Below are 14,391 nucleotides of genomic sequence, written 5' to 3'. Positions count from 1 at the left end.
GCTTCACATACGTACAACATGCAGTAGCTCAAGAGGGTAAAAGGTAGCATGCTTAAACCAGGAATGATCCCTCAATTAACGCTTGTTATAGCACAGCGAACATCGAATTTTACGAGACCCGGTACGCGACCATCGATGTGACAGCCTATCATGGCATCTTGACGATGTGATGTGCGAGAGAGCTAAGATCGGTAATGATCTTCATGAAAAGAATTCCGATCTTCATCTGATTTGCACGTCCAGTACTTGGGGAGGTGATCTAATTTTTTTTTTCCGTCGATATGTAAATCCCATTCGGCGTAGCTGTGAAGGATGCGTCGCTTCTGCATCGATTCGTTCATCGTAACGCCGAAAACTGCCGATTCCTGGTTTACACGGATGGCGCCTGCTGAGACAACGGCGGTGAAACCCTAAGAGCCGGCTGTTGCTTCGTGTACAGAAATGCCACGCCGAACCCTAACGTCTGTGACTCTTCAAGCTTTCCTCTCGTGAAATCAGGTCCCACTGCCATGAAAGGCCAAAGAACAAGCAACCGGGCTGACTTGTGCGCTGTGATCGCAGCTACACGATTTCAATGCTGGCTTGGGGGAAGGATGTCGCTGTCGAGTCATTGCGACTGATTCTGAAAACGTCATAGAGGGTACGACGAAAGGGGTGAAAAGTGGAAACGGAATGATTGGACAACGAGCGTGGGAGCACCGGTCAATAAAACAAGGACTTGTGGCAGTAATTGGGGAAGTGGAACGGTGGGGTGAGAGAGGAATGCGCCTTCAATTCTGGCGTATTCCAAGAGCTTGGACCACAGACCGACGAGCATGCTAAAGTGGCTGCTAGTAGCCAGGTTCAATAAGGCTACGACTTAGCCCTGGGGAATTCCAAGAAGGATCTGCCTGGTATATAGGTTAGTGCGAGCTTCATGGAGCTTAGCGTGAGATAGCTTCGGATGGCTTGTTGAGTAGGGCTTAGATGACTCCGTTCGGCCAATGTCAGTGGAGTGGGTATTGTTTACAGCATCTCACATTCGCAGTAACGTTTAGTTGTGAAGATGATTAGAATCCCACCCCTGCCCCAACACACCCCGAGAAACTACAAACCCGCTTGAAGATAAATCATAAAGGTCAGATATTTTACAAGCCAGAGGAGCCACGCCAATCACACTCGGGACATCCATGGTGTTTGCTCGAACAACCAAAAAAAAAAATCCCAAGGCATGAAGTACTCGAATCCCAATCCCAGACGATGTTCGTATAGTCTCCTACTGATGGAGTCTGGGAGGGTCTTCACGGGCTGTGCAAAGCGCACTCGCCCGCATATTGACTGATATTGCTTCCCCGATACCAGCCCTGGTCAATCAGCCGTGTTTCCAAGTCCCGCCAATAGCCAGCTTTGCCGCCAGCGCCGGTCTTCAGATCGAGGTCGCCAAGGCGGATTTCAACAGGTGACTTTTCGTCATGGGGGATCTGCGGGAAGTCAACAATCGAGTAACCCTGACTAGAATAACCCCTGATTTTGCAGTATGGAACTCACCTTGATATACATGGTACAGTCCCGCAGCGTCATCGCAAGTGAGATCTCCTGAGATTGCGCCGCCGGACCCTGCAGCCCGACATCCCTCTCCGTCTTCTGCAAGGACTGCAGTCTCTGCAGCGTCGGATTCCGATACAAAATACGGGCCAGTCGCGATCGATCCTTGCACCCTTTGATCAACCCTGTCGCCCGCATCACATTCTCATACTGCTCCGACACCAGGTCCAGCGGACAGAACGACCGCCGCTCTTTCAGGCCTTGGAGTTGCGACTCACGGTTTTTCATCTCCCTTAACGCACAGGTCCGACATCTATGCGCTGTCGCGGGCGCTGACGGCGACTGGTTGAGCCATTTGGGTTTAAGCTCGGCTAGACTCGTGCCGAGGTCTCCGGCTGTTGTCATGTCGGTGATAAGGAGGCCGAATGGCTCATGTAGACAGAGATAGCTGCCATGACGCTTCTTTGGCCGCGCGCCATTTGATTCGGCGGTCTGGAGTTGCTCGTTACAGCTGGAGACGAGACCGTCTGGCAGTTTGATGAGGATTTGGTCGACTAGTTCTTCCGGGTTGAACAACGGTCGGATGATGGTGTCGAAGTTCCGGACAATCTTTATGTAGGAAATGTCGGCTGCGGTTTCTTTCCGAAGTCGGAGCAATTTTCCCGTGAGTTGGGTTGGTAGGCAATGATCCGGGTCGTGTGCAGATGGAGATGACCTCTTTGGGTCTTTTTTGGTGAATACTGGAGTTCTGACAAATCGATAAATCACGTTTGCTCCTCCCTCGGCAAGGTAGATAAGCTGAACCCCCGGAGGGAGTTCAAGTAGATTGGGCTGGGTCATCCGATGGAGGGATGTCGGGCTGGAAATCACTTTATCTCTGTGATCATGACGTGGCTGATCGACAATTTGATTGACCCCACAGATGAAAATGTGAAACGATCTTCAGTGGATGCATATGTACCGGATAATGCCTGGCGTTTGAGACTTTTCCCTTTCCAATTTAGTGCTCACCTCTTGCTTTTTGCTCTCAGAGTAAAATTGAGCACGCCTCCGAGCGCCCTGATCCGCTCACTGAGTATTACATAATCACACCGATCTGCTCACTGAGCATCACCTGATGGTCACCTGAGCACCCTAGATCTACTCACTGAGCATGGGCTGAGCGTAAGTATGAGCGGCCTGAGCTACATCAATAAAATGCAACACGCTAGTCACATCACGTGTGGCTTTTCTCTAGATCACCCCCATTGTCCCATCAAAAAAAAAAAAATTGCGTCGTCAATGCGACCGTTCGCTCTAGACCTGTCGACCTCCCACTTCCAGCTTTGCTCCCAGGATCATTTCATTAATTTGCCCCACAATGACCCTTCGGGCTTGAACCTCTGGTAGGACGATGGCGAGTTTGCGAATCTACTCGAGAGGTCTACAATATTGTCCTGTAACAAAACAAACCGAGGGAATTGATGTTCAGTACAGCAACGAGATGGATCAGTTTGATACTTCTTCTTTCTAACGACTGCACAAATGAGAAGGCTTTTCCGGGCGTATACTGTCAATTCTTTTTTGCCGTTGTTGAATGAGGTTGATTGATCACCACACGCTCCCAGGAGCCTACTAGAATACCAACCAGGTATGAGCCTCACAGGCAATTTTCTCAGCCAATCATGTACTTTGAGCTAGAGGGGGAACTAAGAACTCCCAGGAGCACCCACCCCTACCCGTCTCGCAATTCTGCCTGAAGTGATATCACCGCAAAGGGGTTATATGTTGACTCACTCCTCCTGGAATAGGAATTTCAACATCCTTGCCGTCTGTACTTAAGCACAGTAAAGGTGCGTTGAGCATCTCACCATGGGTTCGATCCTCGCGCCCCTTGGCTTCCTTGGTCCACACTAACTGATCGTACTTAGAGAGGGTCAGTCCTACCTTTTGCGACCCCGAACCGGTCAGTATTATGACTTTCACCACCCGGGTCACACAGCGAAGCATCTCCACCCATCGGGAAGCTCCCTAGGGCACCGAATATACATCCGGCGCTTCCAACTTGACAGGGCTGTACCGTCGTTTGTTGTCCGCCATACACACTGCCTTGGAGAGATTGGCATCACCATGAGCTCAACCAGAGACTAGCAGGCCCAATGATGAATTACGACATCATCCTCAGCGAGAATGCTGGCGTCGGGTCCTAGAACACTCACAAAAAGATTACTTCCTATCTGACTGACGGTATTATGCGCAAGTTGGACGGTAATACTCTTGATTCTTTTTTCTTCGGTGACATGGAGCGTTTGTTGCCGCACCTATGGGATAGCACCAGGTACAACGATGGAGAATCCCGATTTGTGCGTAGATACTGAGCCCCTTCGCAGGCAAGCCCCCCCTCCTCTCCTCGAATAAAGACCGGCTGACTGGTTTTATTCACCAGCAATGGTTTCTGACCAGAAGAGAAACGCAGGGTTAGCTGTGGAGAGTGAGATCTTGCCAACCATCGTTGAAAGTAAAGAAAACGCAATCAGTCTGACCTGGAAAGCTCGCTTTTGGGACAATATCATCACGGCAAACTTCCAATAGTGGACTGATCGTTTCCCTACTCTTTGGGTCCTGGAATTTATACTGTACGGAAATTATACGTCAGCCAGCATTATTAGATGCATACGAAGGTCGGCAGTCTTTGCTCTATGACATATTCCCAGCTTTTCTTGCTTCTTCTTGCAGAAACCAGCCGGACCTTGTCTATCCGGCACAAGTTTATCTTGTATTGCAAGCCACCGCATCCCAGATTTCTTCTACCAAATTGGGACGTATACGCCCCATGTAGCTTTGGATTTTTCAAAAAATCAAAGTTCCATATTTACAGCATGAAGCGGTTTCCAATTCTCTCCCCAGTCCAAATCGCTAATGCCAATTTCGTCTCTCTTTAGATTTAAATCACCGTATAGGATAACAATGCAGCAAGAAAAGCGAGGTCTCACCAGAATTTCGAGGCCGTCTTTCACAACAATTCGAACGTCATGTCATGTGGATACGGATTAAGCGATGATCGTTCCTGGATCACCTACAATGGACTCAACCTCCTGTGGCTACCTTCAGAATACCGCCCTGTCAGTGTCTCCTGTTTCGCTATACATACAGCAACAATGACTATTGCCTGTTCATCAAATCATGTTATCTTTCTCGTGCTTTCAAATCAGTGTCCCATATCTTGTTGATCTATATCGAATCAATACCTTCTTGCAGCTCAGGAATTTCTATGCTCCTGTCCCTGGCGCTGTTTCATGGCTGTTCATGTCTATCGGTGGTAGTATGTTCTTATTCAAGACGAGGGAGAGTTGGAGCCGAGGAACAAAAGAATACAGTATTTGGTAGGGCGGAAAAGGCGTTTGTAGAGTTATTTTTATCTCAACAGTAATTTGTCGATGTATTTTTTTGCTTGTTCATTGTAGAAGTACAGCGGTAGGGTAAACGGTGTTTATTGAAGGGGGGAGGAAGGTGAGAGGCACAGTGACCAGAAAACCGACCAAATCTCCTGCCAGCCAGTATGTTTGACATACTTGCAGGGTGGATGGTTCTGGACAGGTCCTGACCCATACAGTCATGATACGATAGCTAATGGAATGCCGTTATTTATTACTGTACTAAGATACTGCCACGAGTACGAGTCAGGGGTATGCTAACCATAAAGGGAAGCGTAAGTTTGAGAAACAATTGAAGAGAGTGAAGACATGAAACTGTTTTCGAGCGCGTCTGTACGCATGAAATAGGGCCGTAAGTCTCACCACAAAAAATGCTTCTAGGAAGGGTATTCGCCAAAGACGAGAAATACCACAGAAAAGCGGAAGAATATTTCAGGATTAAGAGGACAGGTCGGATTCTTTATTAGATTTGCTTTTTTTCTTGGCCCATCGATAACGCAAGCCGTCTCAGTGTCCCGGACGTTCGTATGCCTCCGCTCATTTCTTGCTTGACGACAAAGAGTAAATGATGAAAGTAACCACAAGGTACACTCTTTGACAACTATTGTGAAATAGCTTGGGGTTCTGACTGTTTGTGAGTAAAAGGTAAAATTATGAATAGACAATCAGGCGAGGCTCAAACTTCGGCGTTATAAAGCTTGGTACGCCACAAAGTTTTATCGTCGATCTAGCTATTAGGTATAGGCTTAATACGAAAATTAGGGGTTTAAAGATTTTCGTACTATTCCTCTATATATAAAGAGCCCTTAGGTAGAAACCAAGGTAGTATAACCTAACTATCGGCATTAAATATCTTTAATGCTAGTAATTAATTCCTTTTAACCACTAGTTAGGCTAGTATAGTTAGTAAAAGGTACTAGTGTCACGGTACGAACCGTGATGCTTAGTAAGAGGAAGATCACGGCACGTGATCTCCGACCTGTTTATCTGACCTTCAGTTCTAGATCCTGTTGTAGCTCTGGGAGCTACGTCTTGTATAATAGCCTGCCCCTGCCTGTACCTGTCAATGGGAATCTGATCTGTTACGACCGGTTCCTACCAGTCATCTCCTATCATACCGTCCTGCCAGCCCGCACCCTGACAGTATCGATCTAGGTTTTTAATACCCTTTCCTAGATAGGATTTAGGGTCTTTTTAGCGCCTATAGTATTAGTTTTACTACCGCGCCCGTAAATATAGGCGCGTAGTAGCTAGTATAGAACCCTAAATTCCCGCACTAATAGGGCGATTTTAGGATTTTTAGCTAAACGAAATATATTAAAATCCTTTGAAATTCGATCCTCGAGAGTTTTAATTTAATCGGCTATCGTGGTAGAGTGTAAAACGCTTAGAAAGTTAATATAAACTTAAAAAAATTATCGTTAAGTGAGAATTATCGTTGAGTAGGGCGCACCAATACACAAAGGTGTGTTAGGCGCTTAGCACGATTATAGCCACATAGATATATCTAGTGGAGGCTCACGAGTTTAGCCGAATCACACTTCCAAGGTTAGTCTCCAGTTTCGATGAACGGGCGAAATTTCACTAAGACGCTTAAGGGCATATCCAGCTCCTGAGCCGAAAGGAGACATTGAGGGGGAAAGGGGAGAATCTGGACACAGAAGATATTCAAATCCCCGGGCAAAAATTCAGTGGGGGGGGGGGGGGACTTGGGAACCAGGGGCGTACCCCCGGGGTCGATCATGCTAAAAGGGTTAAGAAGATGAGAACCCTGGAATCAGGGAATCAGGAAATGGACTCACAAAATGGATTCACAAAGTGGATTCAGATTATTTTTGGACCGCAAGTCCGAAGGGGCTCAAATGCCAAAAGCACAGTTGACAAGTGCGGTCAACCGAATATCTCAAAGTGTAGAGATGCAGGAGACTCAGACCTCAGAGGCTTGACCGTTATAAGAGAATGTGAACAGTCACAGATAAGTAAATTTGTCGTGGTCTTTATGTCATGTAAGGACGGATATGGTCACACTGACCACATCCTCATCTCATCTCCCTGATCTCCGCATCTCCCCATCTCCTAATCTCCCCTTCAAATCATTTTACCCCACCATCTCACCATCTCAACCTCCAACATGGCTAATATCGCAACCCCCGCCCACTGCGTCGCTGATTTCTGTCTGGTCCCTGTAAGCCTCCAACCTACGTGGACGAGTCACATTCTTCTATCCTCCACGCTAACAGCATCACCCCAGATCGGCACCTCTTCACCTTCAGTCTCAGACCAAGTCGCCGACATCCAGCGACTGGTTGAAACCTGCGGCTTGAAGTATGTCATGCATTCTGCAGGCACAACCCTCGGTACGTGTGGAGTATATATCTTGAAACTAGATGTTCCTACACTGCAGAGAATCATAGTATTCTATATACTATGACATCGGCCATCTCCGCAGTTCCACTTCTGGTTCCGGTTCCTATCTGTGTGGCACTTGTTCCTTTCATCTCCACCAACTGTGTGCTGTATCTGTCCCTGCGGCTGAATCTCAAATCACAGGAGAGAAAGAGATTAGGAGAGAGCTGAGAGCTGACAGGCTTGTGTGACACGAGTTTTACAATTACTGACTAGGTCGTTTCTGTAGAAGGATCTTGGGACCGGGTTCATCAGGTTATCGGACAGGCGCATACGATTCTACACCAGAAGGGGATTGTTCGGATTCATACTGACATTCGTGTTGGGTCCAGGTGAGTTTCTTGAGCTCTATGCCCCTTGTATTCTCTTGCACAATCCATTTCACATTGCTAATTGTCTCGATTAGGACCGATAAAGTGCAGTCATTCGAGGATAAGGTCACCAAGGTGCAGCAGATCTTGGGAAAAAAGTAGAGTAGGAGTTCAACTCCGACAGTCGAAAATCACGAGGTTGACTTTGAATCATTCCATTCGTAGAAACGAGATCACTGGATATTCCGGGGAAATCCATCCCTTCCCAAATTCTATTTCAAAACGCCTTGCATTTGAATGCAAATCCCCTATCTCCCTGCGCTATGCGCTGTCCAGCCAGGGCACAGCCCCATACCGCAGGACTTCAAATAATATCCAAGAAATAACATCCAAACGCTCCAACTGTAGAGATCAAAACTAGAGAAACCGAGTCCCAATCACTCAGCTCAGAAAGAAATTCCCCCACCGAGAATGTTCCCCCAGTTCCCACCGGTCCAAATCCAATTCCCCAAAGACACCGTGGTCCCCGACCTAGCGGATTTGGCCAGTTCAACCAGCGCCTTGAACACATTGCTCGGCGACGAGGCATCACTAGTCAAATCCGCCGAGGTCGTAACAGACGTGCGACCAACCGCATTGGTAACATTATTCAAGTTGTCGACGGTATCAATCGCCGGGCCGCGATTGAAGAAATCCACCAGGATAAAGGTCGGCTGTCGCCCATTCCACGCCGTTTTGCAGTTTGTCGCCGCAGTGCCCAGATTGCCTGTTCCACCGGACGCGGCGTTCGTCGTGCCCACGTAGCTGGAGTTCGGGTACTCGACGTTCAAGATCGCGAGGTTGTTCGAATACAGGAAGTGGTTCATCAGTGGGAGGAGATTGGCTGATAGCGCGGATGCGCTGTTGTCTTTGTATGTTGACGGTCGATCTACCTCGCATGTGAAGTTCAACGCCGAGGTTACGTCGTATGGATTCTCCCAGATGTAGGTCCATTCGGACATTAGGTAGGGGTAGCTGGTGCTGGTGTCGAGGGAGGCCACGAAGACGACTAAGCGCTTGCCGTCGTCGATCATGGTTTGAAGGGTGGGCCAGGTTGTGGGCGCGGTGCCTGGGGAGGTGGGCTCGTAGGCGTAGTCAGTGATGTTGGCCGTTGTAAATTCGGTGTTGAGATCGGAAGCTGTGGCATCGTCGGAGTTGACCAGGAGGATTGTAATCACTATATGGGACGGCCTGTTAGTATCTTGTCTTTCCAAAGATTCTCGCGGAATTAACTCACCCTCGTTTGGATTGTCATCCAACCACGTCTTGATATCCTTCAGCCAAGTGCTCAGCAGCCCAGCATCGAGTAGGTCGCAGCTGGAATGGCATAGACGCCATTGTGAGTTGCTCTTGTGGACTTGGGCTGTTACTAATCGGACGCCGGCTGATAGTTGCGTCGGAGTGTCGTAATACTGGTTGGCAGCTAGCGAGTTGCCAGTATCACTGTCGCGCACAAATGGACTATCGTGGGCGCCCAGATGTGTAATTGCCCCATAGGACTTGGAGCAAAGATCAGGAGAGTTGTTGCATGCTGTCGTACGCTTCGTTTGGATTAAAGGGTTCGCAAGGACCATGGGCAACAACGCCAGGAAGTTGAATACTCGCATATTTGTACACAAATGAGGTATGTTGTGTATATAATTGTAACGACATAAGGATGTACTTAGAAAGGTCAAATGTAAATAAGAATAGAACGAGACACAAGACCTCATATACACAAAATGTTTACCAGGCCGCGTTGCCATCTCAACTATTCTTAGGTCGGTGGATCGACAACAGCACTGCCATTGGCCTATCTACACCAATCGACCTCTTGGATTTGTGGCATAGCCCAGTCTTCTATGCGTTCTGCGTGATCCCTAGCAATATGCGATTTTACATGCGAACTTTTTGTTGACCCTTGACGATCAATGTCTCACCTGCGGAGGAATGATTTACGTGTACATCTATCTATCCTCAAACAATATGGGTATTACGATCAATTATTTACAAATTTGCTAATATACATGGGACGCCGAATGCAAGTATCATAGTCCTTTAAGCGACAGACGTATGCCCGGGGCGCGTCGTTTTGTTCTGCTCGCTCGTGGCGGATTCACCAGCTGCTCCAAGTTCTGTTCCATCCCATCAAAGAGAGATCGATCGCCCCAGGCCTGGAACACATCGTTCAACACCTGCTGTAGAGAGTATGGGTTCCGCCGCCGTAGCATGCGGTTCATGCGCCGCGCTGACAGAACATGGTGGCTGTACAGCATCGCCAGCCGGTGGCGGACTGCCTGTGAGATCAATCGCTTGTCAAGACGAAGACCAGATTGTTCCAGCTCTCGAAGTAGAATAAGCCCCCGTACCCATGGAATGAGCTTTTCGTCCATTTGGGAGTCAGGTGGGGCAATGGCAAATTTCGATGCGGTGGTGTCCAATACTCGGAACATGAAGCCCCAGGAGACGATAGCGGCTTGCATTTGGGGGTTAAAGACCAGATCGAGCATCCGCCGATCGCGACCGTTGGCCTGCTTGGTGGGATCAGGGGATAGTTCCGAGGACGAAATGGTTACCCAAGGCTTCTGCTTAGGGCTTTCGGCGTATTGGCGGACGAGCCACAGACAGCAGTCTCGGAGTTTGTCCCAGTCTGCCCATGCATCTGCCATGCCTAGACGCTTGAGCATCTCGACCCAAAATGCAGCACTGACATATCCTCCCGCGGGAACAACACGCTTCAGAATCTTGAAGATGAAGATCACTTCGTCGACAGCAGACAGGCGTTGACCCGGCGGCGGGCGATGGTTCATTCGCCGAGGTGTGAGAATCTGCTCAGCCATGAAATCCACGCTGTCCTCGCCCAAAGTCCTACCACGAAGGGCTAGCTCATCGGCGACCTTGGACGCCGCGCTCAATTCCCAGGCTGCGATATGCTTTCGAAAGTGGATGTCATGGAGGTCTGGTGCCCCCGGGTATAGTTCCGTCAACACCGCTAGAGTCATATTATACAATCGCCAATCCCGGGCCATGTAGTAGGATACTAACAATGACTCCTGCATACGCTTGTCTTCGAGATTGTCGGGATGCTGATCGCTGCGGAGGATGTCCGAGAGAAGAATGTCGCGGTTCTGGACTGCAAGTTTTTGAATTAAGCGCGAGAAGACAGTGCTTCCTATAGAAATGCCAGACTGCTTGAGTATTTTGAGCTTGTCCAGAAGATCTTGGTTGCCGTGGGCTCTCGTGGCTAATTCGCGCAACGTCCGATGGCCGATCTCTGATACACCGAGCATTTTCAGACCACCAACGATCATATCAAAATTGAGAGCACGAGTAGCAAACAGCTTCGCACCAATGTCATCCTTAAAGGGCTTTTCTTCATGCGACCCTTTTCCCTCGGGTTTTAGGGCTGTGTCTATTGGGCTAGGTTGATCAATTGAAGCTTCGGTATCAAATCGCTTTTTGACGTAGCCACGGAGTCGATTGAATTCTTTCCGTAGCCCGAATTTCTCAACATATTCCAGTAATGGCTGTATCTCATCAGGGGTCTGTGGGTGGTCCTGGCGTCGAGCAAGGAAATGATGCATTGAGATCGCCGCCTCTCCATGGCGTTGCTGCATGAGCATGGCAATGACAGGGCCATAAAATTTATGGTCGGTGGTCGTGGAGCATATGGCTTGGAAAGCCAGCAACCCCGGCGACAAGGGCGACCGCTCGAGATCAGCTAGAGTCGCAAATTCCGTGCCAGCCGGAAGAGACGAAGAACGGATCGCTGATGGAAGGATTTTCAGCACATCATCTGAGCTGGCTAAATGAGAATCTTGAAGCTTCTTGTGCCATTGGATCGCACGTTTCGTCAAGCCTTGGTCAAGAAGTCCACCCACCACGCGCTCATAAAGCTGTGGCCATCCGCAGCCTTCTTGTTCTCGTATAGTGACAGCATAGTCAACAACCTCTTTAAGAAAAATCTCTCGCCTCAGCCCCATGTCCACAAAGCTCTGCCAAAAGAAGTCTGCTTGCTCTCCTGCAACTGGGAGCCGCACACCATTCACTCGGACTCTCAACCCTTCCCATATGTCTAACGTGCCATTGTCTCCATAGTGACGCTGACGATATCGAAGAAGCTCTTCCCACAGACCAAAATTGTTTCGATGCTCCGGATTATCCACTAATCGCGTTCCAATGTTGTTGAGGTGTCCCACGTCCGATTCGAATTCAAGTTTATCCGGTCGGAGAGATAGAAGTTTTGTAGGGCATTGTGTCGTATTTCTATGCGTTTGACTGTCCACGAGAGGCGTGGACGCAAGGGTATATGGTTCATTCGAGGCCTCAATGTCGTAGATGGGAAAGCTGAATGGCCGTTTCCCTCGGCATGAATCCTCAAGATAGTGCTGCGTCGGGCTATTGTCGGGTTCCTCGAGTGATTCTGGATTGGTGCTTCGTGAATGGCATCGTAGACACCTGTACCTGGACTCCAATTGCTCAATTCCGATCGGTGTTGCTGTGAGTGTGTCAAGGATCGAGACGGCGGACGGCCTCTTCAACAGTCGCAGAAGCGCCGGGCGCATGAGTGTTTTAGAAAGGAATGTCGGGAAAGCAGTTTCTCGACGTCAAACATCCTTCTTCAAGCTCCCGACGTCAGTCCAAAGATTTCGTTGTCGAATATTTTAAAGTTGATACGCGTCTGGGCACTTTTCTGACGCTTTTCCCTTTCGGGATGATGACCAGATCCAACGTCTGACTCGATCAGGTGATGTTCATCACGTGACAATACATCCAGCTCATTCCGGGATCAACTTCACATCCCCATCTTGCTCAAGTCGTACCTCACATCCCCGCTCCTTCTTCGCTTCCGACCGCGAATATGTTCCGTGCTACTAGCTCCCGCATGGCTGGGTATGTACTCCCTTCAAATCGCTACACACGTCCCCCGCACACAAACCCGATCTTGAGAGTGCGCCCATGGAATTTCCTCCCGCGATCTTCGGAGCCCAATTGCGATTGATGCAACTGCGGGGGCCTACCATCCCGCCACATGATTTCAACTTAAACTAACTGCGTGTCTCTGCTTAGCTTCGTGTTCCGTGAGAACCGTGTGCCCTACTACCAGCGTCTCTTCCAGAACCACGATGGCAAGCGCCAATGGTGGAAGGTCAGTACATCCCCGAAGGGGCATATGCTCTCAATTGAGCTTTGCACAGAACAAAAAATTAACGTTGAAACTTTCTCGCAGACCTCCCGCTCCGGTTACGTCATGTACCCCTACCTCATTTCGGTCTACGGCCTTGGTGCTGGTGAGTGGAATCCTCTTCCATCGTGAGATTCTCATCGAGGATCGAAAACTAATTGACAATAGCTACCACCTACGCCATGTGCCGCATGGTTCTCGTCAGTTTCCCCCCATCCCGCTTATTCTCGTGCTTCGACGAGAAGCACGAGAAACCGACATACTACGTTCACATGCTGACTTCTTTCTACAGGGCCACAAGACTTGGTACTAGACTATTTGTCCCAAGACCTAGTCTGGCAGAGATAAACGATGCCCTTTTGAGTTCCGTTGGTTATTCAAGCTAAGGTATCAGCTGTTTTTTGTATGGTCTATTTCTGCTCAGAAAGGGGTTAGATGGGTTGGTAGCCACGCAGATTTGGAGCTGTATCTATCATCAATTCAAGCGCCAATTCAAGGGATGCTGCCATAGTTCGTTTCCCTGGTCTCACAGAAGTACCTATTCGAACCCCTCACTCCAAGCTGGGTGGCACTATTTTTGATAGAACAGAGATGGTTTTGCTATGAATCACACCAAGTCCAAGCCAAGCTATCGTGCCCTTTGTTGGACCTGCTCAGCATCTCAGTGACGATAACAATCCTGCTTGCCCATTAGGCACCGTACCTAGGCATAATTTATATGCACGGCAGTGAAGAGATGCCTTGTCCGAGCAAGGTTAAAATGAATATCACATGACTTTCCTAGGCTATTCCAAGGTTTGGCCAGCAATTCAAAGGAAAGAGACGATCCTCATCTACAGATCATTGTACTCTAACTTCTTGGTAATCATTTACATGTGTGCTCTTCATCTGATATTTTAGATTCTCATGTGGCAAGCTTTTGGAATTCTGAGTCTCAAACATAGCAGTGATCAAAATCAACGCAATCTTTGACACATTCATATTTTCAGTTTCAAATACGTGCCTTCACAGATATATCTAGAGCACCTGAAATCGTGTTGAGCCCGGGAACTGGGCTTCTGTCAATCAGATTGTAGATAAAGTAGACTAAAATACAAGAAGATGTCCCTTGACAGATGTGGTTAGTAACGCGTAGTTCAGCACGTTCGGGGACATTCAGTCATCTCTGCCCAGCGTATAAATGGAATTAATCGGATACAAGAAGAACTCATAATGGATGAGGCTCAATGATATGCAATGGTTGGCACAAGGCCCAGAGCCCAGGCGGCCCCGCGGGCTCGTGTCCACGGATCCTCCTGTTACTTCACAATTGCTTACTCAGCGGCCCATTGGCTAATTTCACGGGTAACTTCCGGCTCTAGGGCACGATATACAGCTTGGCTTGTTCGGATCCGTATATTCCCTGAAACGATCGCATGAACCGAGAATATCTAGACTTTGATATAGTCTGCGAATTGGGGACTTGGAATACCCCATCGTCCTAGTATGACTGTCCTCGTTGAGAGCCGTGCATTCTTATTCTGACTCTCACAGA

The 14,391-nt window shown here is 48.6% G+C and overlaps 6 protein-coding genes across 6 annotated transcripts; 3 read left to right on the top strand and 3 right to left on the bottom strand.

The window, feature by feature from the left end:
* Window positions 1-1,280: 1,280 nt before the first annotated feature.
* Window positions 1,281-2,364, bottom strand: Pdw03_6740 (Inositol-pentakisphosphate 2-kinase; the record flags this gene model as incomplete). Its single annotated transcript, XM_014681222.1, has 2 exons — window positions 1,281-1,460; window positions 1,528-2,364. 2 exons carry the CDS (start codon window positions 2,362-2,364, stop codon window positions 1,281-1,283), a joined length of 1,017 nt encoding a protein of 338 aa, XP_014536708.1.
* A 441-nt stretch (window positions 2,365-2,805) lies between these two features.
* Pdw03_6739 (uncharacterized protein) lies at window positions 2,806-4,095 on the top strand (the record flags this gene model as incomplete). Its single annotated transcript, XM_066101434.1, has 8 exons — window positions 2,806-2,909; window positions 3,132-3,154; window positions 3,227-3,290; window positions 3,357-3,379; window positions 3,435-3,469; window positions 3,875-3,893; window positions 3,980-3,994; window positions 4,055-4,095. The coding sequence occupies 8 exons, from the start codon at window positions 2,806-2,808 to the stop codon at window positions 4,093-4,095; spliced, it is 324 nt and encodes a 107-aa protein (XP_065956517.1).
* Window positions 4,096-7,068: 2,973 nt separating this feature from the next.
* Window positions 7,069-7,816, top strand: Pdw03_6738 (Cell wall biogenesis protein Ecm15, putative; the record flags this gene model as incomplete). The annotated part of the gene is made up of 4 exons (XM_014681223.1): window positions 7,069-7,122; window positions 7,189-7,294; window positions 7,573-7,675; window positions 7,750-7,816. The coding sequence occupies 4 exons, from the start codon at window positions 7,069-7,071 to the stop codon at window positions 7,814-7,816; spliced, it is 330 nt and encodes a 109-aa protein (XP_014536709.1).
* Window positions 7,817-8,100: 284 nt separating this feature from the next.
* Window positions 8,101-9,300, bottom strand: Pdw03_6737 (PLC-like phosphodiesterase, TIM beta/alpha-barrel domain; the record flags this gene model as incomplete). Its single annotated transcript, XM_014681224.1, has 2 exons — window positions 8,101-8,870; window positions 8,931-9,300. 2 exons carry the CDS (start codon window positions 9,298-9,300, stop codon window positions 8,101-8,103), a joined length of 1,140 nt encoding a protein of 379 aa, XP_014536710.1.
* Window positions 9,301-9,720: 420 nt separating this feature from the next.
* On the bottom strand, window positions 9,721-12,237 carry Pdw03_6736 (uncharacterized protein; the record flags this gene model as incomplete). The annotated part of the gene is made up of 1 exon (XM_014681225.1): window positions 9,721-12,237. The coding sequence occupies one exon, from the start codon at window positions 12,235-12,237 to the stop codon at window positions 9,721-9,723; it is 2,517 nt and encodes an 838-aa protein (XP_014536711.1).
* Window positions 12,238-12,533: 296 nt separating this feature from the next.
* On the top strand, window positions 12,534-13,170 carry Pdw03_6735 (C6 transcription factor; the record flags this gene model as incomplete). Its single annotated transcript, XM_014681226.1, has 5 exons — window positions 12,534-12,565; window positions 12,743-12,821; window positions 12,903-12,963; window positions 13,026-13,057; window positions 13,150-13,170. The coding sequence occupies 5 exons, from the start codon at window positions 12,534-12,536 to the stop codon at window positions 13,168-13,170; spliced, it is 225 nt and encodes a 74-aa protein (XP_014536712.1).
* Between the last annotated feature and the right edge of the window lie 1,221 nt (window positions 13,171-14,391).

Source organism: Penicillium digitatum, chromosome 2, assembly GCF_016767815.1.
Source record: "Penicillium digitatum chromosome 2, complete sequence".
In the NCBI taxonomy this organism is placed as follows: Eukaryota; Fungi; Ascomycota; class Eurotiomycetes; order Eurotiales; family Aspergillaceae; genus Penicillium; species Penicillium digitatum.
This window is presented reverse-complemented; position numbering and strand designations above follow the sequence as displayed.